Raw genomic sequence first — 27057 nt, forward strand, 5'->3', positions numbered from 1 at the left:
ATCTCCATATGCCTCGGGAGCGGCCCTGGAAAAGGCAAAATGACCAAAAAAAAAAAGAAGAAGAATCATGGAGCCTCCTTTTCCTCTACTGGTGTATAGACCCATCCTGCCCTGCTGACACAGGGGTGGGTGACTCCTGTGTGTCTGAAAGAAAGTCTTGGCAAATGCGCTGTGATGGCCCCCAGCCTCTAGCACCTATGCTTTTTCCTTCCTGTGATGTGGTTCTTACAAACTAAAAAGTCTTTAAATTTCAAGACTGTGGCCTTATTTCCCACAGCAACCGAATTTCCTATACCGATATTTATGTAGCACTTTTCTATGTGCCAGCAGCCAAGTACACTTTCTCAATAATTCTGATCTATTTTTTTGGATCTCAGGAATATTATCCTACTAATATTCTGTTACTCAGGAATATGACCTTGGTGGTGAATCTTCATTGCTAATGACATAGGCTCTTGACTGCTGTTGTAATTTTGCTGTTTTAATTGTGGGTTCTCCTCTCACAGGAGTGCTCTGATCTTAAGGTTCTTCCTGATTCCTGGGATGTAAGACAAGTGAATCCTATCCTGAGCCATTACAGTCTAAGATGTCCACCAAGTTGAGAGAAGGTGCAGCTTTGACTCCTGTGGTCTACACTCGAGAGGAGCAAGAGGGTCTGAGAATAGTAAAGGTAGAGGAAGAAGAGGACCATGCTTGGGAGCAGAAGCCTGGACAGCTAGAGAATGTGTATCCATATCAGGAACTCTTCCGCCAGTGCTTCAGGCAGTTCCGTTACCAGGAGGCCCCTGGACCTCGAGAGGCTCTAAGCCGGCTCCAGGAGCTCTGCCAAAAGTGGCTGCAGCCTGAGATACACAGCAAGGAGCAGATCCTGGAGCTCCTGGTGCTGGAGCAGTTCCTGACCATCCTCCCCGAGGGCCTTCGGGCCCAGGTACTGGGATATCATCCAAGGAGTGGAGAGGAAGTGGTGACTATGCTGGAAAATCTGGAGACAGAACTTGGAGACAAAGGACAACAGGTGGGAAAAGGGTAATCCGTTGTTCATTTATGAGCACACCAAGGGTCTACCAGCAAATAAAGTGGGCATGGGTAAGCAAGAGAGTTTTATGACTATTAATTTCTTGGCTGAAGCATTGTCTTTTTTTTTTTTTTTTAAGGCTCTGCTGCTTTTGTCAGTTGATTAAGACACTGGTTTCTTCATCATTCTGCTTCCTATACCCATAGGAAATTTTCTTTTAAATCAGACTTTGAGGTTTTAATTAGCTATTGCCATATTTCTGACCCTCCTATAAATTCAGCTCTACTTGTATGTCCTCAGGTCCAAGCCACTGCATACTACAAACAAGAAGTACCTTGGAAAGAAGTAGGACCTGTAAGCCTCACAGATCAGTCACTGACCGTCCAGCTAAAGTGTGATCCTTGGGAGCATATTCCTCTACAAGAGAATGGTGAGCCTTAAATATGTGGGTCTTTGTGATCTTTTGGAAGTGCTGATTATAGCATCTACTAGGAAGTAGTATTTCTTTGAAAAAAATCATATCCAGGAGTTCCCTCATGGATCATTGGGTTAAGGATCTGGCATGACCACTATGGCTGTGGTTATAGATGTAGCCCAGGTTTGATCCCGGGCCTGGGAACTTCTGCATGCCAGGGGCACAGCAAAAAAAAAAAAAAAAAAAAGGCGGTATCTAGAAATAGCAGAGTAAATTTAAGACCAAAAAGTTATTTTCAGAGTGAGCGTATCTAGAGTTGATTTAATTTTGAATTGGATTATGTAGTATTTTTATTTTATTTTATTTTTGTCTTTCTAGGGCCGCACCTGCGGCACATGGAGATTCTCAGACTAGGGGTCTTATCGGAGCTACAGCTGCTGGCCTATGCCACAGCCACAGCAACTCCAGATCCGATCCGAGTCTGTGACCTATACTGACCTATACTACAGCTCATGGCAACACTGAGCGAGGCCGGGGATCGAACCCACAACCTCATGGTTCCTAGTCAGATTCATTTCCACTATGCCACGACAGGAACTCCAGATTATGTAGTATTTTTAAATTGGGTTATGATAGTGGTTTATAATTTTGTGAATCCAAATCATCACAGAGTTGTTTTAAAAATACACATGCCCTGGAATTAACTCTGGTGGCCTAGCAGTTAAGGATTTGGCATTGTCACTGGTATGGCCTGGGTTCTGTCCCAGGAACTTCCAAATACTGCAGGCATGGTCAAAAACAAACAAAATATAGATGCCCAGATCCACCCTAGATTTACACAGTGGGCCCTACTATTATATTTTTAATTAGCTATTATCATAGAACAATAGTAGTAGCTTAAATTTTAAAAATTCAAGTAGTATAGAAAGATAATAAAATCAAAATAAATGTTCCATTCCCAAGAGTTAACCACTGTTGCTGTTCTTTAGTATATACTTCTAAAATTTTTCTATGTTCAAGAGTTCAAGAGTCTTCCAACTTTTTAGGGAAAATTATATTATAATATATTGACCACATTTTCTTATTTTCCATATTCTTAATGCTCTGGCATTTGGGGCCTTGATCCTAGAGAGATTGTCCTTCCCAGGCCAGCTGATTCCTAGAGATAGCAGAGGACCCCCATGCAAGTGGCCAGGGATCCCACATCTTCATGGATACTAGTCCAGCCATGCACGGTCTAGCCAATCCAGAGCCCAGTCCCCCAACCATCTCCTTTATCAAACTATCCACACCAGTATTTATGTGAAAATAGTGGGGGGGAAAATTTCCTATAAACACAGTCAGAGATTGACAGCCACTGGATTAAAGTAGGAGATTCATTATATCAGCAACAAAGCTATAGTGATTACCTCTGGGGAAAGTAAAAGGACAGAGGGTAATGGAGAAAAATTAATGGGAATTTGGACTTTTTACTTTTATACCTTTTGTACTATTGAACTTTTTACCATGAGTATCTATTTGTAGTAAAAATAAGGGACACAGTCTTCGGATTCAGGTAAACCTGGGTTCCAGGCCAGGCTTTACCATTTAGAAGTCATGTGATCACAGACCAGATATTTTTTAAATTTCTGCATTTTAGTTTCTCTATTACCCAGCTACTTGTGTTGCTCTATCACCAAAAATTGGCTGATCACTTGGTATTTTAGCTACCTCCTGCCATGTAACAAACCAGCCCAAAACTTGGTAGCTTAAAGGAATAGCCATTATATTCTCTCTCACAGTTTGGTGAATTGACTGGGATAAACAGGGTAGTTCTGCTGTACATGATATCAATTTAAGCTGTAGTTATCTGAGGGCCTGCCTGGGCTGTGATGCACAAGGTACTTCACTCACATCTCAAACCTTAGCAGGAAATGGCTAGAAAACTGGGCTTAGCAAGATCCTGAGTTGGGTGGGCCTTAGGTTATCTCATTTTCTCAGGCTCCATGTATCTCTTTATCAGGGTAACTGGACTTCTTACATAGTAACTCAGGGATCTCAAAAGCACATTTTTATTTATTTATTTATTTATTTTTATATAGTGATTTTTATTTTTTCCATTATAGCTGGTTTACAGCATTCTGTCAGTTTTCTACTGTACAGCATGGTGACCCAGTTAAATATACATGTATACATTCTTTTTTCTCACATTATCATACTCCATCGTAAGTGACCAGACCTAGTCCCCAGTGCTACACAGCAGGATCTCATTGCTAATCCATTCCAGAGGCAATAGTCTGCATCTGCTAACCCTGAGCACCCCATCCATCCCACTCCCTCCCCCTCCCCGCCTTGGCAACCACAAGTCTATTCTCCAAGTCCATGAGTTCTTTGCTGTGGAAAGGTTCATTTGTGCCGTATATTAGATTCCATATATAAGTGATATCGTATGATATTTGTCTTTCTCTTTCTGAGTTACTTCACTCAGTATGAGAGTCTCTAGTTCCATCCATGCTGCTGCAAATGGCATTATTTTGTTCTTTTTTTATGGCTGAGTAGTATTCCATTGTGTATATATACCACATCTTCCGAATCCAATCATCTGTTGATGGACATTTGGGTTGTTTCCATGTCTTGGCTATTGTGAATAGTGTCAAAAGCACATTTTTAAAGTATTAGTCCTTGAGCTGACATATTATCACTTTCACTATGTTCTATTGGATAAAGCAAGTCACACACCAGCCTAGATCCTGTGTCTGTGTGTGTTGGGAGTTAGACTACACAATGGATGAATACTAGAAGGTGTTTTCACTGGGGACCCTTTGAAGACTCTTGGGAAATTTTCGTTTCTTTCATGCCATTCTGTGTTTTTAGATCTGGGCTTTTATTTATTTATTTTTACTCTCTATAACTCATAAATGCAGTTAGTGTCAAAAACCATTAGGATGATAGTTCTTGATTATTTAGCACAGTTCCTGATATTAGTAAACAAGCATGCGTGCATGCGGTAATGTTATCAATTATTACTAACCTTATTTCCAAACCCTTACATGGGACATGTGGCATTTAAATAATCAACTTACTCTTTCAGTAGGAGGTGAGGCCAGGAATATGACTGGTGAATTTGCTCCAAAGCACATTTCTGCAGAAGACAATTCATTGGATGCTTTCCAGGATCCAAAGTGTGGAGAAACTTTTCAATATAGAGGTAAATCAGAACAGCAAAAGGTCAACCCCACAAGAGTAAAACGACACAAATGTAAGGAGTGTGGAAAGGCCTTTGCTCAGAGCTCAGGACTTGTTCGACACTGGAGAATTCACACTGGAGAGAAACCTTATAAATGCAATCAATGTGGAAAAGCTGTCAGTTATAAATCAGCCCTTCTTTCACATCAGGAAATTCATAATAAAATAAAACGGTATCAGTGTAATGAATGTGGGAAAGCCTTCAGTCAAAACACAGGCCTGGTTCTTCATCAGAGGATCCATACTGGAAAGAGACCTTATGGGTGTAAAGAGTGTGGTAAATCCTTTAGTCAAAGTTCACACCTTATTGGACATCTGAGGATCCATACTGGAGAGAAACCCTTCAAATGTAATGAATGTGAGAGGGCCTTCACTCAGAGGTCAGGACTCATGGAGCATCAGAGAAGTCACACTGGAGAGAAGCCCTATACGTGTAAGGAGTGTGGGAAAGCTTTCCGAGGGAGCACCAGCCTTACTCAGCACCTGAGGATCCACACTGGGGAGAAGCCCTATCAGTGTGAGGAATGCGGACGAGCCTTCATTCAGAGATCAAGCCTTGTTCGTCATCAGAGGGTCCACAGAGGGCAGAAGTCTGTGTCTGTGTCCTGATTGTAAGAAGGCCTTTAATCATAAATCAAGCCTTACTGAACACTTTAGAAAGCTATGCCTAATACAGACCCTATCACTGTGTAATAAATTCAAGAAATCGGGGATATCTCCTTTACCATTGTTACTCTACATAGTCAAATTAGAAGAGATGGTAATAAACATCAGAATGAAAGAAGGTAGTAACTTGTCACTAGAGCCAACCATTCACATTTTGGCCTCAGTCTGTTGTGGATGCTGCTAGTTCTTTCTCCCATTCTTTATATTCTCCTTTGTGGTTCTTCAGCACTTTGGTCCTTGAAATCACTGTCATCACATACCCTGAATATCCTGAAAATACAGTGGCTGTCAGATTTTGAACAGAAAACCACGGAGTAGCATTTAAAAGTGACTGCTTACTGACAGCTGTTTTGTTTACCTCCTCTTCATCCTATTGGTAAGGGAGGAAGTCCCACTCATGCCAAACACATGATACCTAACACTGGACAGATGGGACATAGTAGTGACCTGAGCCACAGCAGTGACAATGCCAGGTCCTTAACTGCTAGGCCACCAGGGAATTCTTTTTTAAAAATTTTTTATTTTTTAAATTTTTTCTTAATTTTATTTTGCTTTTTAGGATTGTTCCTCTGGCACATGGGAATTCCCAGGCTAGGGGTCAAATCAGAGCTTCAGCTGCCAGCCTGTGCCACAGCCACAGTAATTTGGGATCTAAGCCAAGTCTGTGACCTACAGCATACCTCACAGCTACGCCAGATCCTTAACCCACTGAGCGAGGCCAGGGGTTGAACCTGGTGTCGTCTTGGATGCTAGTCAGGTTCGTAAACCACTGAGCCACAGTGGAAACTCCTTCCTTTTTTTTAATTTTGACAGCAGTTTGTCACGTATACTCAGCTCAGGGAGGAGGGCCACTTGGGAAGACTGAACAAACAGCTTTGGAATGCAGGCTTTTGGGGTGATTCCTGGTTTTCTTGGGAGGATATTATTGGCTTGTTTGAATAATTTCATGGGCAGGCAAGTAGGGGAAACCCAAAAAGTTGAGTACCAGGTGGAATGCAGCTAGTCCAGCTAATGGGGAACGAGCCAACTGGTGTCACTTCTTGCTAGGTGGGAGAGATATATGGCAAGAACATATCTAACATATGGTTAGATCTTTGGGTCCCTGTGAGGCTCAGAGATGTCAAAGCACATGAAATTTTAGGCCTTATTGCTCACTTTGTCAACTTAGAAAAAAAGCATAATTTTTAGGAAAAGAGTTGTAGCTCTGTGCCCTCAACTCTGCTCTTAATTCATATGTCCTCTTTTTTCTTTTTGAATCTCAGTGATACACATTTCTTCTCCACTTCATCTCTAGGAAAAAAATCCGAGAAATACCTTTGACTATCCAACACACTAGTTGAACTTGCTCATATATTGGTAGTGGGATTGAGGAGACTTCAGAGAACAAGTCTCTAATGCTGCTCCTACATCTGTCTGACTTTCATATGCTGAAACCATGTATATCTCAAGCTTGGCTCCCTGATTGTCCACTGTAATCATCTAGCTGCGTATGTCTTCATGATGCTTTAGTTTATCTTTTCAACTTTTGGAATAGTCTGAAAAGCATTGGTGGTGTCTTCTACTTTCAGTTTGAATGAAATATACTTTCCGCTATTGGGAGGACTTAAGAAACTAGAAAGTTTATAAGGTAGAAAGTGTGTAACAATAGGGTATTTCACTATATTCCTATTTTTATGGGGATGGTGTAAATAAATAAGATCCAACAAAACTCGAGATGCTAATTGTTCATCCTTCCTGCCACCATACCACTTACTTTGTTTTCCCTTGTTTCAAGGCTCAGGTAGAAAATACGTTCAGATGTTGAAGTCTGCAGGTCAGAGGGAATAGCCAATAAATACCTATCACAAAAATATAAATGCATAAAGCATTATATCTCCCTGAAGTTAGACACCTTGACATTTAAAATCAGACTTTCACCAAATGCTTGTACATTTGAGGAGTTTTCGACAAACTGGATGAATTCTCCCATGAAATGTGCTATTGCACAGAGCTTTTCTGGCAGTGGAAACTAGGCCAGAGATGAAAACTGGCATCCTAAGGATCAGACACATTTGGCAGACATTTGTGCAATTTGTTCATTGTTTTTAAGAATTGAAAGAGTTCCTGTCGTGGCGCAGCGGAAATGAATCCGACTAGAAACCGTGATTTTGTGGGTTTGATCCCTGGCCTCGCTTAGTCGGTTAAGGATCCGGCGTTGCTATGAGCTGTAGTGTCGGTCGAAGATGCAGCTCGGCTCCTGTGTGGCTGTGGCTGTGGTGTAGGCCAGCAGTTGTACCTCCGATTGGACCCTTAGCCTGGGAACCTCCATATGCCATGAGTGCGGCCATAAAAAAAAAAGGCAAAAAAGGGGGGGGATTAACTGCCAACTTAAAAAATTTAGAGATTTCATGTAGAAATGTGGATTTCCATATTTTGAAAAATTAAGGTCTGGCATCACTGGCCAGACCTCTTACCTTCAATTCATTCAGTGCCTCACCGACCAGCTTAGTTGTCTGAGCCCTGGAGAAATTTGAATTTGCTTGTCTAGAGAATGGCTATTGCAGAGGAGGGTTTATTTAATGGCAGAAGAAACGAGGTGAAGTCATCTTTTATTTTTTATTATTTTTTTTGCCGCACCCTCAGCAGTTCCCGGGCCAGGGATCTAACTCAAGCCACAGCAGTGACAACACCAGATCCTTAACTGCTAGGCTACCAGGGAACTCTGTCCTTGCCATTTTTGATAGGCTGTTTGCAAAAAATGGAAAGCCATAAGTAGAGGAAATTTGAAAAATAGGATACAGTTTTCCCCTGCTACCTGAAAGTAGAGCATTCTTGTGAAACTTTTTGTAAGCTGAAATGGCATAAAGTAAAGAAGCAGTTACCTTAGGACACATCTTGCTAACAGATACACAAAATAAACTGAGATAAAGCACAGATGCTCAAACACAATTCAAAGCTGTGGTGGTTTAATGCTCAGATGCTGAGTATGGTTCCCAGGGAAGGAGCTTGGTGGTGCCACTCTTACTGCTTGAGGTGCACGATGTCTCTACAAGGCTGGCAGCAAAACAAATGCTGAATGCTTATTTTCACTTTTTGCCTTTTTTTGTAAATCCTCTTCAGCTTTCTTTCAGTTATGGAAAACAGGTACTAATGTAGGTCTTTATTTGTAAAGGCAAAGTGGTGTGAAGCAAATTTTTAAAAAGCAGGGGATGCTTGTATTTCTTGATTTAGTTTAAATAATAACATACTCAAATGTGAATAATTTGGCTTTTGTGGCCTTCCTAACCTTAGAGTTAGGCATGTATTTACAAAAGTAAATAGAACAGCTCTCCAGTGACTTGGCTGGTACACATTTCTGAAGATATTATGTGTTTAAAGAATGATTATTGCATGCATAAGTGTCAGGTATTTTAAGGGTATATATGAAAGGTAAGTAAAACACGGATTCAGTGGTGAATTTACAATTGAATAAATAAATTTGTTTTTGTTTTTGTTTTTGTTTTTTAGGGCTGCATCTGCAGCATATGGAGGTTCCTGGGCTAGGGGTTAAATCAGAGGTGCAGCTGCTGGCCTACATCACAGCCACAGCAATGCTGGATTCTTAATCCACTGAGTGAGGCCAGGGATCCAGCCTGCATCCTCACAGACACTATGTCAGGTTCTTGACCCACTGAGCCCCAAGAGAACTCCTGAAGAAAGAAAATTTATAAATACAAAACAGGGAGGATAAATGAACATAAATCAAAAACAATTCTGCCTGGGAGATTTGGGAAAGTATGCAAAGAAAGCGGGCACTTGTGACATATTAGGGATGAATAATAGGATTTTGGTATTAGTCGAGATTCTCCAGAGAAACAGAATTACTTTCTTCTTTTTTTTAAGGAATTTGCTCAGGCGATTGGGTGCTGCCAAGTCCAAAATACACAGGGCAAGCTTGCAGACCAGGAACTCAGACAAGATTTTTTTTTTGGCCACACCCAAGACATGCAGAAGTTCCTCAGCAAAAAGGGATCGAATCCATGCCACAGCTGTAACCAGAGCCACAGCAGTGACAACTGCCAGATCCTTAACCACTCTGAGCCCAGAGAGAACTCCCAGACAAGATTTCTACATGACAATTTTGAGACAAAATTCCCCCTTCTGGATACGTCAGTTTTGTCTCAAGGTCTTCAGCTTGGATGAGGCCCATCCCTTATGGAGGGTAATATCCTTTGCTTAAAGCCAATAGATTGAAGATGTTTATCATAAATACAAAATACCTTCACAGAAACACCTACACTAGTGTTGACTAAACAACTGGGCACCATAGCCAAGCCAGGCTTACACGTAAAATATAACCATCGCAAACATGTAGCAAAAAGCAAAAGCTGTTAACACCGTACATGTAACTGATATTCCACAGATGTCATGTGCAATTCGTTTCAAAGCGTTCTGTATAGAGAAGTAGGTTATATCAAAATTTGGTTTTCTGGGCTTTTTACATCAAAATTGTGTTTTATTTGCTTAAGTAAACCTCTCATGTTGAGTCCATTTTAAAGAAATTCAAAGCACTGTGGAGGTAATAGCATGTAGGAACAAACCCAGGATCGCGCATCCTTCAGAGAAATCCCACCCTGACTCGCCCAGTGCCCCCTTAGAAAGCCTAAAACTTATTTGGTAAGCTAAACAGGTTGGAATAACCTGAGTTCGTCACCCATCCACACATTTTATAATAAATCTGTCCTGTCGATTTAATTTACTTTGGTCCCTGGAACAGAGAAAGTGAGTGTGTGTTTAAAGCGATGTAGTGCAAGACTTTAAAATCTCCTGACTTCGGGTCTGGCGTCTTTTCCGCTGTTTCCCGATATAACCTGGGTGCAGCTGTCGCCCGACAGACACGGAGAAGGCGTCAGGCTGCTTTCTAGGAAGACCGGGTCTACAGCCTTGACTTCGGCTGTGAAGGAGGCTGAGCGCCAGAGGGCGCCGTGGAGTCGAGGGCGGCTGAGGACGCAGGGTCTGGTAACCCCCAGCCTGTCCCGGGAGAGATCATAGAGATGCCCAAACCTCCCAAGTTCCTCTGCAAAGCCCAGAAGTAAGATCTCAGGGACCAAGATCCTAGATGACTTTGGCTGTATCCTTGGTGTGTTCGAGCTTTCTAGAAGAGAGCCGGCCGTTTTCCGACCTTGGGTGAAGAATTGGAGCTCCTGAGCGGATTGTAGAGAGAAGGCTAGAGTCGAGGCTGCGTGTGGAAGAGACTCCCTGTTGTCCCTGCCCAGCCCCGACTGCCAAGGGCGCCTTCACGCTCACAAAAACCCCCCTGACCCCGCGTGCGTAGTGTTACTTCGTAGGAGCAGGAAGCCGAGTGGGCTTTATTTCCTTAGCACTTACTGCTCTGCGAAGACCTGTCTCCGCAGCCTTAGCAGTTTTTCCCTACACTGTTCGGCTTGGTTTGTTACTGCTCTTTCTTTTATCTTTTAAAGAAACTGGAAAAGAAGCACACGTTTGAGCTTCTTCTGCACTTAAATCCAGGGCTACATAATATATTTACATATTAACATTCTGTTGTTTACCAGTGGAGTCAGGTGTCCTAGGTCTATGATCTAATTATACAATTGGCCTCTAGATTATAAAGATCATGCAGGATTTTTTGGTATACGGTTAAGGCCCAAGGAGGACACTAATTTGCCCACTTTATAGCTTCTGCTGAACAACTGACCCGTTTCAGGCAGGCTCAGTAAAAGTGTGTACTTTACACGTGAACTGTGAATGGGTTGGGTATATTAGTTATTCCTCCTTAGACTCTTAGGATTCAGAGTTTTTCATAAATGATATAGCTCGCAATAGTGTGTACGCTTGTCAAAAACTCTGCTCATGGTTTTGCCCCATGAGATCGCATTTAATCCTGTAACGTCCAGTGCTCTTAGTTTTATTGTCCTCTTACAGGAAACGGATATAGAGAGATAAGCAACTTGCTCAAGGGGACACAGCAGCAGAGGAACCCGAATTGGTGACACCAAATTATAAACTGTTAACCACTATCCTCTACTATCTGATTTCACTCATTTAAAACAATATATGTAATCTCTAGTAAGTACAGTTTGACAGATGTTTAGCCACTGTGGATGGGGAAGAGAAGAAACGTGAAGGAAGAAATGTTTACAAGGCAGGGTTGGTTTTGCTCCAGAATCTGCCCTATATCATCAGCTCTCCACATCCTCCAGGGTGCCCAGGCTTCTGTGAACTGAGGGTCTTGTGTTTGGAGTTCCAAAGCCCCTGTTCCTACACATGTGAGGAGTGGTCACTTTGCCAGTCTCAGAAAGCCATGGTTGCTGCCTGGTGTCATTCTAGGTGTTTGCCTTGAAACAGGATCTTCAACCATGGCTTTCTAAGATTTGACCAGTAAGCTCATTCCAGGTGCTTCCAAAATAGCTTGTTTCTCCTTTTCCATTCAGTAATAATCCCTTCAATATCGCTGGTGTCTTTCCTCCTCTTTCTAAGTGAAGGGATTTTTAATTTTCTCTGAGGCATCAAGAACTGAGAGAAAGGGAGAAGGAATTGAGAAAGAACTAGATTAAGACAGTCAGTCCTGCACTGTGAAGGGCAGGGAGTGTCTGCCTCAGCACAAGAGAAACTCCTGGAGTTCCCATCATGGCGCAGCATAAACAAATCTGACTAGGAGCCATGAGGTTTCGGGTTCGATCCTTGGCCTCACTTGGTGGGTTAAGGATCTAGCGTTGCTGTGAGCTGTGGTGTAGGTCCCAGACGAGGCTCGGATCTGGCTGTGGCTGTGGTTGTGGGGTAGGCCAGCAGCTGCAGCTCCAATTGGATCCTTAGCCTGGGAATCTCCATATACCATGAATGTGGCCCTAAAAAAAAAAAGCAAAAAAAAAAAAAAAAGAGAGAGAGAGAGAATCTCCAAAGTGAGGGACATTGTTCCCATAGGACCAATATTCTGAGTCTTGCTTTCCTGTGCCAGGAGGAATCTGTTCCAGATGCCCCATGATCTCTACACAGTGGGACAGAGCCAACTTTTTAAAGTTCTGGCTGGTTTGTCAAAATTCCAGCACCTCACTTTACATGTTGATTCATCTGACTGACTGCCTCTCCTTTTTGTGTGTCACTCCCTTTATTATTCCCAATCCTGTGATGCTGACTGACTAAAGCAGCAACTCACTAAGGAACTTCCCTCTGAGCAGTGAGCTCACCTACTCTTAGAGTCCTCTCTTGCAACCCTACTCAGTAAAACCTCCATCCTCTTCTGCTCTTAGGATCATGCATTCTCTCAAATTTCACTGCATTCTGGCCCAAGCTCTTCGCCTTAACAGCTTCCATATCTTACTTATTTCTTTACCATCTCTGTTTTCTCAGTGTTTCTTCTTTGTTTCAATATATTCACGAGACCCTAAAGTCTAGCTATGGTTTTCCTTCCTGAGAGGCAGTGGGTTTTAGGACGTATGAAAGCATCCAGGAGACGGGCAGAGGGGGGACAAACAGATTAACGATGCTGATCGCCAACGGCCTACCAATCATTTTTTAATCTATTGTCATTAAGCACTCTTCCCATACATTAATTCAGTTAAGAGGTTCTGCCGGGCTCACGAGAGGGGAGAATCCGAAACTCTTCTTGTTAATTTCAGAGATCCAGAAACTGGGTTCACGGTTACCGGTCACCGCAGCGTTGCTGCTTCCACCTCCTTTTTCCTGAACCGCTCGAATTGAATAACTACCGAAAGGGCCGGGCGAGGTCACCCTGACATCCCCAGCAAGTGGGCAGAGACAGGGTGCGGGCGCGCGCTGGGGGGGCGTGACCTTCAGGAGACGCCGGAAGTGGAGCGCGCGCTCCGCGTCCGTTTCCGGGAACACTGTTCCTGATCCCCTTGCGGGTGAGTGTTCCCCTGCGTCCGAACGCTTCGGTCCTGTTCGGCCCTGCTAGGGGATGCTGAGGTGCGCGGAGAAGCTGGACCAGCCTTGGTTCCGGCTGGGGGATGCTCGGTTCCTCGAGAGGCTCGGGGCTGTGTGGCTGGGAGCAGGCGTCTGTCTTGAAGGCTGCAAGGGATCCTTGACAGGACCCTGTGCCTGGATTGGGGATCCTCTTCTTGGGAACCGGCCTCCGATGCTCTCACGAGACCTGCGCAGCCAACGTTGTGTGAAGCGAAGTGGGATTTCGCTTTCCGTTTTGCCACTTTAGAACAAAAACGATTCGTACCTTTTCCATTCCCACAGGTTGGGCTTATGAATTCAAGTATGAAAAAAAACTCTTGGCAAGTGATAAGCTGAAATTTTTGCTTTAAGCTAGGGGCCTCTAAATAAATAACATATTTAATGATGGATTTGGAGGAGTCTTCTGCCAATAAACAAGTCTGCATTGCCGGCAATTCTATATTTTTACATATCTCCGTAACACACTGCACACTTTTCATAACTGTTGATTGCTGCAACTGGAATGGACATTCCACGATAGCAGAGATCTTTCTTCACTAATGCATTTCAGACACCTAGAACAGTTTCTAATAAATATTTGTGGGTTTAATGAATGAATAAGATTAGTTACCCTGGTTTCAGATCTTCTTTCTTGGCGTGGGTTTTTCAAAGTGAATGCCATGTATCCCCTTATCACTTCATTCTTATTCCCCAGGGCACCCTCAGAAACCTCCAGCTGAAGCTCCAACAGAAGCCAGGCATGATGGCAGTGGACACAAGAAAGTTTGCTGGCCCTCTGTTCCAAGCCCCATGGGGTCAACAGGGGCCTGTGATGGCGAAAGTGAAGTTGGAGGAGGACCACCCCAGGAATCAGGGTCTCAGCCTTCCAGGGAACCAGCCTCCTACCTGGGAGATCTTCAGGCAGCAGTTTAGACACTTCTGTTACCAGGATTCTCCTGGACCCCGTCTGGCCCTGAGCCGGCTCCAGGAGCTCTGCCATCACTGGCTCCGACCAGAGACACATACCAAGGAGCAGATACTAGACCTGCTGGTGCTGGAGCAGTTCCTGTCCATTCTGCCTCCAGAGCTCCAGGCCTGGATGCAGGAACATCATCCAGAGAGTGGGGAGGAGGCAGTGACCTTGCTGGAGAACCTGGAACGAAAGAGAAATGTATATATAGGAAAAGACTAGTCAGATGTGATTGTGGGGAACCTGGGAGCAAAATTTTCTCAAATGTGGAGGCTCTGAGAGAACAGTGGGAAAATCCAGCATTCAGCAGGGAACCAAGCTTCTTGCTAAGGCAGTCCTGTAAGGTGGGAAAGGGTGGGAAACAGCAGATTCAGGGGTGATGGGTAAAGATACTGAAGTCATTCTATAAACATTGTGTTTCTTACTTTACACATCACTCAACATCCACAGCAACAGAGATGTAGGTGGTATCACACATGGAAACTAAGTTCAAAGCAAGGACATGTAGCCAGTAAATGAAGTGACAGAAACAAGATTTGATCAATGTTTACTTTGCTTATCCTTTCGGCTGCTTCACAGTGCCCCAGGTCCTGGTCTCTCTTCCTCCTAGTCTCTTTCAGGGGATGTTTCTAGGGGACACTTCCCTAAGATTTAATTCCTGTTAAATTCATGTTATCCCTACAGGCTTAATGAGTGCTGCTTATCTCTAGGTTTCAGCTTGTGCTCTGGAACAGAAGATCTTTTTGCAGACAGTGACCCTTCAGACACTAGACGAAGAATCTTCATATACCCAAGTTCAACCCTCAGTGATGCATTTCAAGGGTGAAGGACCTAGGCCCCAACCGTCAGAGGAAAGAGGTGAGGCAAGATTTTCTCTAGGGAATTTGGACCGAAATTAACTCAAGTTGGTTTTTTGGTTGAGTGTAACATGTAATTCCTTGCAATGAGAGTTGTTAAAGATGTAACAAAGGTGACATTTTAGGAAATAATGATTAAAAGGCGGTAAGTCATTTCAGAAGAGTCTCAGTAGTATGTTGGTTTTAAATATCTAGAGGTGGATTTTCTGCAAATTGTCAATAGCATGTTTATTTTCAGGTAGTTTATTGCTTACCTCTTTAAGTAGATCCTGATAGGATATTAACATTGTAAACCTGTAGTGAGGTTTTTGAAAATTACCTTTCATTATTAACCAGAGAAGTATATGTATGCATTATAGAAAGTTAAAAATAGTCAAGAAATAAGAAAATAAAGCACAACATTCTATCCCCCAGAGATTACAATTGATGACTTTTCATACGTGTATATCTTTTATATGCATATATGTGTATACACGTATGTACATACTTTTTACCAAAAAGGGATTGTTTCTGTGTGTATTTTATATTTTGTTCAGTTAATAATCTTCCCCTCTCCCTGTTGTTACATTTCAATATTCTCTAAACTCAATCCAGTTTCAAACTGACCTATTTTTTTCAAAATGTCTTTTTTTTAAGGCCACACCTGAGGCATATGGAGGTTCCCAGGCTAGGGGTTGAATCAGAGCTACTGTCGCTGGCCTGCACCACAGCCACAGCAATACCACACTCAAGCCATGTCTGCAACCTACACTGAAGCTTGCAGTAACACTGGATCCTTAACCCACTGAGCAAGGCCAGGGATTGAAGCCATGTCCTCATGGATACTAATCAGGTTCGCTATTGCTGAGCCACAGTGGGAACTCCCCAAAATGTCTTGATTTGTGCAAACCAGGATAGAATCCGGGGCCACATAATACATCCGGTTGTTATGCCTTTTAATTGTTATTATTATTTATTTTTTTTTTTTTAAGGGCTGCATCTGCAGCATATGGAGGTTCCCAGGCTAGGGGTCTAATCAGAGCTACAGCTGCCAGCCTACACCACAGCCCCAGCAACATGGGATCCAAGCGGAGTCTGCAACCTACACCGCAGTTCATGGCAACACCAGATCCTTAACCCACTGGTTGCAGCCAGGAACTGAACCAAAACCTCATGGTTCCTAGTCAGATTCGTTTCCACTGCGCCACAACGGGAACTACCCTTTAAATTATTTTTTGCTTTAGAACAATTTCCCTCTTCCATTTTTCCCCCCACAGCCCAGACTTTTTGATGAGCCCAGGACAGTTTCCTATCCTCTGGAGTTTATCAGGTTGCTTCCTCATTGTGTCATTTACTTTGCTGCCCATATACACTATATTTCCATAAACTGGAAAAAGATTGAAAGATTCAAGTTAAATATTTCTGGTCAGAATTAATTTCAGGTAATAATAGCCATTAATACCTGGGCAACTCACTATTAATCCCCGGCTTAGGATTTTGACACTGAACAGCTAATTTTTTCCCTTGTAATGGTGTGCTGTCACTTTGGCACTATGTGAATGCCCAGTTTCCCATCAACAAAGTACAAAATGTTTGAAAATTCTTATATGGGTCAACCATTTTTTTAAGGGTTGAAGAATGATTTTGTAATTCTTTCATTCCTTGTACATTATTAACTGGCATTCCTCTTTATAATAAAGAAATCACCAAATTATCTATTTGGTCACTTCATACTAGGCAGTCATGATTGATGCTTAATTTTGCAATTTTCAAATTCAAGGAATGAGTTAATAGGCACCTCAAATAGCAACATGAGATTTTAGGACTTTCTCTGTGTTAGTATTATGATGAAACTAGGAATTTTCATTGAGTCAGTGTGTTTCAATCCACCACTTTTTTTTTTTGATTGAAGACTAGTATAACATTGATTTACAGTGTTGCATTCATTTTTGCTCAACAACAAAGTGATTCAGTTATACATATATATACATACTTTTTAAATATTCTTGTCCATTATGGTTTATCATAAGATACTGAGTATAGTTCTCTGTGGTCTGCAGTAGGACCTTGTTGTTTATACAGTTATTACTCCTGTTAATGCTCAGATTGACCTGGTGTGGATGTCTTCAGTCTTGCTGCTGTCTCTTTTTGCCATGACTCTATCAATTTTGAATCCTTGCTTTCTGGAGAGAATAAATTGTTCCAGGCTCACTTGTACTTTCCCTATGCCCAGATCTGGTATCAATCCTTTCTGAAAGAGCTTTGATTCTATCTAATGCTATTCTATTTAAAATCTGGCTCCTAGGAGTGTTCTTTACTACTGGGGTAACACTGTTTCCAGGACATTTTATGGGCAGAGCTTAGATGTACTTTTTTTTTTTCTAAAAAATATGAATTCATGTTGATGTATTCTGTTCATTTTACAACTACAGTGTTCTGTTATTTTTCTATATCGTATTTTATTTCTGCATTTATTTTTGTTAATTCTTTCCTTATGTTCTCCTTTTTTTTGTTTCGTTTTGTTTTTGTTTTTGGCCGATCCTACAGCATGTGGAAGTTCCCAGGCCAGGAATGGAACCCGAGCCACAGCACTGACAACTCTGGGTCCTTTAACCTGCTAAGCCACAAGGGAACTCCATGTTGTTTTTGGTTTTGTTTTTGGTTTTTGCTTTTTTAGAGCCACACCCATGGTATATGAAAGTTCCCAGGCTAGGAGTCGAATTGGAGCTGCAGCTGCCAGCCTATGCCACAGCCACAGCCACAGCCACGCCAGATCCGAGCTGCATCTGCGACCTACACCATAGCTCAAGCCAACACTCGATTCTTAACCCACTGGTCGCAGCCAGGGATTGAACCCACATCCTCATGGATCCTAGTCAGGTTCATGAACCACTGAGCCATGAAGGGAACTCCTGTTTTTTAATTTACTTACTTTAGGATATAGTAGTATGTATCAGAAGTGATCCCAGGAAGCATAAGGAGGAGGAATGAGACACCGAAGGGGGAAAAGACTATAAAATGTCTAAATGAGCAGATTATCTTGGTTAATTAGTTACTAGTTACTTTTTATTTTTAACTTTTGAGCTGGATTGACCTATAGATCTATTACTGATATAAACATTTGTGCTATGAGTATTTCATGAAACACTGGTTTAGATGAATCCTACATGTTTTGAAATGTAGTATTTTCATTATCTTCTAGGAAATCTGAAAATATGTATTTTGCTTTTGAATCAGTAATTGTTTGGAAGTTTTAAAATTTTCAGATGGAAAGTCTTGTTATTTCAGATTTATTACATTGTGATCAGAGAATGTTTGAATTTATTGTAGTTTTTCTTTGACTGAAAAAAGTTTTTATTAATGGTCACTACACATCTGAAAAGATGTTCTGTTTTCAGGATACAGAATTTGATATCCATATTTAATCTATAAGATTTAAATCTATAAGGTTTAATTTATTGATTTCATTTTGTAAATTTTTTTTTTTTTTTAGGACCACACCCACAGCACATGGAGGTCCCCAGGCTAGGGATCTAATTGGAGCTGCAGCTGCTGGACTACACCACAGCCACAGCCACGCCAGATCCCAGAGGTGCATCCGAGACCTATACACCGCAGCTCATGGCAATGCCATATCTTTAATCCTCTGAGTGGAGCCAGGGATCGAACCTGAGTCCTCATGGATACTAGTCAGGTTTGTTACCACTGAGCCACAATGGGAACTCCTTCATTTTGTAAATTTCTGTATCTTTACATTTTTGTCCATTTGGTGCTTTTTTAGACAGAAGACAAAGTCTTTTTGTCTCTTTATATCATCTATAATTTCTGCTATAGGAAAGTTGTTCCTCCATTATTTTCTGCATAATTATTTGTATCTGTTCCCTTGTCACTATAAATTATATACATATTTTTTAGCTTTATAATGTACTCTTTCATTTGTCTCATTTCATGCTTTTGGCCTGACTCAGCTTTTTTCTGAAATTGAGATCATGATGCCTTCTTTCTTTTTATTTGAATTTCCTTAATTTACCCTTGTTCATCCTTCATTCATAACTCTCTCAATCATTTTATTTTAGATGTGTCTCTTATATATAGTAGAGTTGGGTTTTGCTCTGTGACCAAATCTAACCTGTTTCTTTGAATAGATAAGTTAGCCGTTTGCATTTATTACTATGCCTGATAGGACAGTTTTATTTGATCTTAGCATAATTTTAAAAAAATGTCTCATATATACACAAGTATATAAATTCATTGATTTGTATATCAATACATACATGAACACAGGTGTGTATTGATATACAAATACATGCATATGATTTTCTCTTTTTTGTGTGTGCTTTTTAGGGCCACACCCGTGGCATAGGGAGGTTTCAGGCTAGGGGTCAAGTCGGAGCTACAGCTGCCAGCCTACGCTACAGCCACAGCCACAGCCACATCAGATCCAAGTGTACACATCTGTGACCTACACCACAGCTCACAGCAATGCCGGATCCTCAACCCACTGAGTAAGGTCAGGGATCGAACCCACAACCTCATGTTTCCTAGTCAGATTTGTTTCCACCAGGCCACAAAGACAACTTCAGCATATGATTTGCAATATGTGGTTTGTTTTACCTCCTCCTCTCTTTTTATTTGTGGTAGTTCTTATAATTAGGAAGCTTTGTATTTTTGTAGTAGTGGTATATTAGTTATTAATTGCTGCTTAACAAATCACCACAAAGTTGGCAGTTAAACAACACTTGTTTATTATCTCATAATTTCTTTGGGTCAAGAGTCTGGGTATGGCTAGCTGGGCCCTCCACTTCTGGGTCTCTCATGTGGTTGCAGTCAAGATGCCAGAGATGAAGTCTCACCTGAGTTGTTCCTGGGGTAGAATCCACTTCCAACCTTACATGGATATTGGCAGGACTTGGTTCTCTGTCAGTCAGGCAGAGGGCCTCAGTTCCTTGCTGGCTACTGGCCAGAACCCATGTTCAGTTCCTTGCCACATGGGCTTCTCCAAATAGTGACTTTCTTCATCACAGCCAGCAAGCCAGCAAAGGAGAGTATCAATAGAGAAAATCTCATAGTAAATGGCACTTACAGTCTTAATGTAATTACGGAAGTGACATCCTGACAACTTTACCATATTCTCTTGATAACTCAGCCATGCTTTTTTTTTTTTTTTTTGTCTTTTTGCCATTTCTTGGGCCGCTCCCTCGGCATATGGAGTTTCCCAGGCTAGGGATCCAATCAGCTGCAGCTGCCAGTCTACATCACAGCCACAGCAATGCCAGATGTGAGCCATGTCTATGACCTGCACCACAACTTACAGCAATTCCAGACCTTTAACCCACTGAGCGAGGCCAGGGATTGTACCTGCATCCTCATGAGTGCTAGTTGGATTCTTAATCCACTGAGCCACAACAGGGACTCCCCAGTCATGTTTTATTCTTTCTCACTCCCAAACCTGTATTATTCCCATTCCTTCTACTTGTCTGACCTGTATCTCGGAACCCCTGACTCTAAATAAAGAAAAGATATACAATCCTCTGTTAAATCTAAAATAATTTTGAACCCTGCTAGCTTTGGTTAAATTATTTTATTTTTGAGTTGCCTTTTCTCCTCAAGTTGTATGGTCTGTTTCAGATGGTGGTGTGAGGACTGAGCACTTGACATTAGAAGTGAAACAGGAACCTTGTGAAGAAACAGAACCATGTAGGGAGGGGTCTGATGGACATCATGAAACTGTGTCTCAGCATGCCACATACAGAGGAGACAGTGAGCCTAGTGGAAGCTTGGAAATGCAGGATGGGGATGCCACAGGTGAAAAGACATATAAATGTGGGAAAACCTTCACCTCGACAAGAGGCCCTCAGATGCATAAGAGGATCCACACTGGAGGAAAACCACACCCATATACCGAATGTGGAAAGGCCTGTATCAGACATGTGGAATTTGACCAACATCTGGAGCTTCACAACAAGGAAACGCCTTATCAATGTAAAGAGTGTGGCAAGGACTTCAGTCAGAAAGCAGAACTCTTAGAACATCTCAAAATCCACACTGGAGAAAAGCCCCATCAATGTAATAAGTGTGGCAGATGTTTTAGTCGTAGATTGGTTCTTAAAAGGCATCAAAATCACCACACTGAAAAGAAACTTTTCGAATGTATATACTGTGGGAAAGCCTTCTGCCATAGTGCAGACCTCACTGAACATAAGCAATTCCACAACAAGGAGAAGCCCTATGAATGTAGTGAGTGTGGGAAAACCTTCAGGCAGCGTTCAAATCTTACTGAGCATCAGCGAATTCACAGTAAAGAAAAACTCTATGAATGTAAAGTTTGTGGAAAAGCCTTCACTCAGTATGCAGGGCTTAACCAACACCGAAGAATCCACACTGGAGAGAAACCTTTTGAATGTCCTGTATGTGGACGAGCCTTTAGCCGAAGCTCAGAACTTATAATACATCACAGAATTCACTCAGGGGAAAGACCCTATGAATGTGCTGAGTGTGGAAAAACCTTTAGAGTAAATTCAACCCTGATCATACATCAGAGAAGTCACACTGGGGAGAAGCCCTATAAATGTGATGAGTGTGGTGAAGCCTTCAGTCAACACTCAGGCCTTAATAAACACAAGTTAGGAAGGAAGCACGGAAACCCTCCCAAACCAAGAAAATATACGTGTGATGAGTGTGGGAAGACCTTTACACAGTTAACTGGCCTGAAGAACCACAAAAGAATCCACACTGGGGATAAGACCTACCAATGTCCTGAGTGTGGCAAGGCCTTCACAAGGGGAGAGCATCTTATTGAACATCGAGGGATTCACAGCAAGGAGAAGCCTTATCAATGTAAAGAGTGTGGCAAAGCCTTCAGTCAGAAGACAGGTCTTAGTCATCATCTCAAAATCCACACAGGAATGAAACCTTTTGAATGTTCTGAATGCGGGCGAGCCTTCAGCTGTAAGTCAAATCTCAATAAACATAAGAGAGTCCATTCTGAGAAAAAATCCTATACGTGTATGTAAAGAGTATAGGAAGACCTATAGGCAAAGAGCAACGCTGATGCAACATCAGAAAGGCTACATCCTGCTAAGCACAAGCAGTGGGGTGAATGAGATGAAGCTTGCAGTGGAAGCTCAGCCCTGATGAAGCACCAGAGGATCCACTAAAATGACTCCTTGCCAAGGTGTTGGGTGATAATTTCAAGTAGAATCCAGAATTTTCTATAAGATAAAATGTTTCTTGAATTTCATTATTTAAAGAACGTCAAAGATACCACATTGAAAATTCGTTATAAAGGTCATAAATGCTATGAAAGTTGAGAATTTGGGAAAATAAACATCAACAAGAAATTTATTCTGGTTACCTTTGTTAAGTGCAATGAAATGTCAAATAATACAATGAAAAAGTACACAAGGACAGCTGTAAAAAAATACAGGGTTTTTTTTTCATTTTTTTGTTTGTTTGTTTTTTGGTTTTTGTCCTTTCAAGTGCCACACCTGTGGCATATGGAGGTTCTCAGACCAGGGGTCTAATCAGAGCTATAGCCGCCGGCCTATACCACAGGCACAGGCAATGCCAGATCCTTAACCCACTGAGCGAGGCCAGGGATTGAACCCGAAACCTCATGGTTCCTAGTCGGATTCATTTCCACTGTGCCACAATGGAAACTCCAAAAAAAAAAAAAAAATGCAGTTTTTGTTCTACTAAATTCTTGAGTCTTTATGTTTTGCTTTTTCAAATCATGTTGATTTCTAACTAGCTTTAGCTTCTCTTAGTACCAGTTGGAGTCACTGGAACATCCAAGGGCTTGGAATGTTTGAGATGTGTTGTCTCTGTTTCCCTCCCACCTTGGCTACCTAACCAATCCTCTGACCAGAAGTGGGTGACCTGCAGACTGCTCCTGATCCCCCCCTCCAGAAGTAGTATTTCTTTGTAAATAAAGGATGTGTTCATATCCTAAGCGATGTGAAGGTCATAGAGGTTTTCGCCTCCAGTCAATCCAAGTCTAGTGTGGCCATTGTGGCTAAAGCACAGAGCACGTTTCTATTGTGAACTCAGCTCCTTGAGCTCACAACAGAGAAGCACAAAAAGAGAAAAGAGGAAACAAACCTTTCATTCCAGCATTTTCAACCTCCTACAAATTATATATACACAACTGAAATCTCCTTTAGCTTTAACACTGCCATTGTCCCTCAGTCAATGACATAAAGGACTTCTTTGCTGAAGCTGATAAGAGTTTTCAAGTACTAGGGAGTTCCTGTCGTGGCACAGTCGTTAACGAATCAACTAGCAACCACGAGGTTGTGGGTTTGATCCCTGGCCTTGCTCAGTGGGTTAAGGATCCAGCGTTGCCGTGATCATGGTGTAGGTCGCAGGCTGGCACTCATCCCGCGTTGCTGTGGCTCTGGTGTAGGCTGGTGGCTACAGATCCGCTTCAACCCCTAGCCTTGGAACCTCCACATGTCGCGAGAGCGGCCCTAGAAAACACACACAAAGTTTTCAAGTACTGGAAGACGTCATTTTTGTGACTGCTTCTGATTTCTACTGGATTTACAGTATTTATGGGGCAGCATGATTCACTGTCACTTGTTAGAAAATGTGACCCAGCTGTGGTAAAAATTTGGTGAATTTAAGTCTCCCTTAGGCTATCTAGTCTGCTAATTTGTCTTTCTGTCCTTTTCTGCTCTACTCCCTTCATCCTCAGAAAATAAGACTCTCTTGAAACTTTCCTGCTCATGGAGAATGTTTCCCCTTGTCTCCTTTTATAGTTTTTACCCCTCACTTCCATGGTGAAGAGAAGTATCATTTCTCTTACAGGCCAGTGGTACTTAATGATCTCAGGTGCCAGCCTATTCATATAAATACAGTGTTTTCTTAAAAGAAATGGCAAATATGGGAGCATCAAAAGTTATTAAATATTGGAGTTCCCACTGTGGTGGGATTGGCAGTGACTTGGGAGCACTGGGATGCAAGTTCAATCTCCAGCCCTGTGCAGTGGGTTAAGGATCTTGTATTGCTGCACTTGCGGCTTAGGCTACAACTATGGCTTAAATCTGGTGCCTGACCTGGGAAGTCCGTGTGCCAAGGGGTGGCCAAAATAAAGGAAAAAAAGTTATTAAATGTTGTGTCAGGCCTTAAAACTTGAGTGTGAAATGCCACAAGTTTGACACTTTTTGTTTGAGATGTAATTAACATATAACATTACTTTAGCTTCAAATCTACAACAAAAATATTCTATATTTGTATATATTGTGAAATGACCACAATAAGTTGGTTAATATCTATCAAGAGAGTTACAAAATTGTTTTCTTTTGATGAGAACTCTCAAGATCTACTCTCTAAGCAACTTTCAAGTATACAATATGGTATTAACTATAGTCCACATGCTATATAATACTTCCACATGACTTATTTTGTAACTGGAAGATTGTACCTTTTGACCCCTTTCACCCATCTCACCTCTATCCTTTCCCCTGACTGGCAACCACTTGTTCTCTGTTTATGTGCGTTTGGTTTGTTCTTGTTTTAGATTCCACATAAAAGTTAGATCATATGGTACTTATCTTTTTCTGACTTCACTCAGCATGAAGTCCTTATTTTATTGCAAATGGCAAGATTTCCTTTGTTCTATATGATATATAATGATACCACATTTTCTTTATCCATTCATCTGTCAGTGGACACTTAGGTTGCTTTCATGTGTTGGCTATTGTAAATAATGCAGTAATGTATGGGGGGTGGGGATGGTGGTGCTGATATCTTTTTTTTTTTTTTTTTTTTTTTTTGTCTTTTTGCCTTTTCTAGGGCCGCTCCCACAGCATATGGAGGTTCCCAGCCTAGGGGTCCAATCGGAGCTGTAGCCGCTGGCCTATGCCAGAGCCACAGCAACATGGGATCCGAGCCGAGTCTGCAACCTACACCACAGCTCATGGTAATGCTGGATCCTTAACCCACTGAGCAAGGCCAGGGATGGAACCCGAAACCTCACGGTTCCTAGTCGGATTCGTTAACCACTGCACCACGACGGGAACTCCAGATATCTTTTTTGAGTTACTGTTTTTGTTCCCTTTAGTTAAATACCAAGAAGTAAAATTGCTGGGGCATATGATAGTTCTATTTTTAATTTTTTGAGGGACCTCCATACTGTTTTCCATAGTGGCTGTAGCTATTTACATTCCTACCAATAATGTACAAGCATTCCCTTTTCACCACATCCTCATTAACACTTCTTGTCTTTTTGATAATTGCTATTTTAACAGATTCGTGAGTTGGTATTTCTTCGTGGTTTAGCATTTGCATTTCCTTGGTGATTAGTGATGTAGAGCACCTTTTTTGTGTATTTATTGGCCATCTGTATATCTTCTTTGGAAAAATGTCTATTCAGATCCTCTACCCATTTTTTAATCAGTTTTCTTTTTCCTATTGAGTTGTGTGTAAACATTCTTTATACATCTTGGATATTAACCCCCTATCAGATATGTGATTTGCAAATATTTTCTCCCATTTTGTAGGTGGCTTTTTCATTTTGTTGATGGTTTCCTTTGCTGTGCAGAAGCTTTTAAATTTGATGTCATCTCACTTGTTTATTTTTGCATTTGTAACCTCTGCTTTTGGTGTCAAATTCAAAAAGTCATTGCTAAGTCCAGTGTCAGTGAGTTTACATCCTATGTTTCCAGCTAGGAGTTATATGGTTTCAGGCCTTAATGTTCAAGTCTTTAATCCATTTTGATTTAATTTTTGTGTATGGTGTAAAACAGTGGTCCAGTTTCCTCAGCATAATTTATTAAAGGGACAAATTCTTTCCACATTGTATATTCTTGGCACCTTTGTTGTAAATTAATTAACCATATGTTAGGTGTAGGTTTATTTTCGGACTTTTTTTTGTTGCAGTGATCTGTGTGTGTGTTGCATGCCAGTGTCGTACTGTTTTGATTATTATAGTTTTATAGCATAGTTTGAAATCAGGGTGTGTGATGCTTCCAGCTTCGTTCAAGGTTGTTTCTCAAGGTTGTTTTGGCTATTTGGGTTCCATACAAATTTTAGAATTATTTGTTCTGTTTATGTGAAAAATGCCATTGGAGTTTTAATAGAGATTGCTTTGGATTGTATGGGACAGTGTCAAAGTTTAAAGTAATTTCTTATGAGATTCTTATCTCAGGGAAAATATTGATTCCAGCCTTCTGCACTGGTTTATCAACCAACACAAACTCTTGTTAAGGCACAGCATGACCCACATACAGTAAAATCTTGTAAGGGATTCTGAAGACTCAAAACAAGGACAACTAGTCACCAGAAAATGGAAAAGGGATATTTTGAGATTCTGTTCTTTAACTCTAGGAACATGAAAATTTTTTATGCTCCTAAAAGTGATGTTAAAGGTAGCGTTTCAGATTTTTTTTTTTAAATAAGAAACATCCAGGAGGAGTTCCCATCATAGCTCAGCAGTTAACGAGCCCTACTAGGATCCATGAGGATGCAGGTTGGATCACTGGCCTTCGCTCAGTGGGTTAAGGTTCCAGTGTTGCCATGAACTATGGTGTTGGTTGCAGACATGGCTAGGATCTGATGTTGCTGAGGCTGGGGCATAGGCCAGCAACTATAGCTCTGATTCTACCCCTAGCCTAGGAGCTGCCATATGCCACAGGTGTGGCCCTAAAGAGCAAATCAAAAGAAAAAAAAGAAAGAAAGAAAAAAGAAAAGAAATAACCAGGAGTTCCTGCAGTGGCACAGTGGGTTAAAGGTCCAGCATTGTCTCTGCAACAATGCAGGTTTGACCCCTGGCCTGACACAGTGGGTTAAAGATCTGGTGTTGCCACAGTTGTGGTGTAGGTCACAGCTGTAGATTGGAATCTATCCCTGGCTTGGGAACTTCCATATGCCACGGTGCAGAGGGAAGGAAAAAAGAAAGGAAGGAAGGAGCCATTTTATGGCAATACAAGTTTATAGCAATACAAGCCCACCTCAGGAAACAAGAAAAAGCCCAAATAAACAAACTAACTTTACATCTAAAGCAGCTTGAGAGAAAAGAACAGACAAGACCTAAAGTTAGTAGAAGGAAAGA

The 27057-nt window shown here is 41.6% G+C and overlaps 2 protein-coding genes across 20 annotated transcripts in view; both read left to right on the top strand.

The window, feature by feature from the left end:
* The window catches only part of ZKSCAN8 (zinc finger with KRAB and SCAN domains 8), a 58831-nt gene extending 51802 nt beyond the window's left edge, over positions 1–7029 (top strand). For 6 of the 19 annotated variants that reach the window (XM_084966473.1, XM_084966476.1, XM_084966475.1 and 3 more), the window contains 3 exons: positions 507–1015; positions 1316–1445; positions 4501–7029. In XM_084966473.1, coding sequence (XP_084822599.1) covers positions 587–1015; positions 1316–1445; positions 4501–5264 — 1323 coding nt within the window. In that variant the 5' untranslated portion in view covers positions 507–586 and the 3' untranslated portion in view covers positions 5265–7029. Of the gene's footprint in view, positions 1–506; positions 1087–1315; positions 1446–4500 lie in introns of those variants that run through there. The other 13 variants (XM_084966479.1, XM_084966480.1, XM_084966481.1 and 10 more) reach the window with 6 other exon arrangements.
* A 6102-nt stretch (positions 7030–13131) lies between these two features.
* LOC100739480 (uncharacterized) lies at positions 13132–22349 on the top strand. Its single transcript, XM_084967716.1, is given in 5 exon segments — positions 13132–13162; positions 13915–14513; positions 14880–15027; positions 20634–22009; positions 22011–22349. Coding segments are annotated over 3 exon segments (1554 nt in total). The 5' UTR covers positions 13132–13162; positions 13915–14513; positions 14880–14978; the 3' UTR covers positions 22140–22349.
* The last annotated feature ends 4708 nt before the right edge of the window (positions 22350–27057 follow it).

Source organism: Sus scrofa, chromosome 7, assembly GCF_054392235.1.
Source record: "Sus scrofa isolate SSC_HxYL_T2T_F1_AM1 chromosome 7, Sscrofa_HxYL_maternal_Yorkshire_Landrace_v2.0, whole genome shotgun sequence".
NCBI classification, from domain to species: Eukaryota; Metazoa; Chordata; class Mammalia; order Artiodactyla; family Suidae; genus Sus; species Sus scrofa.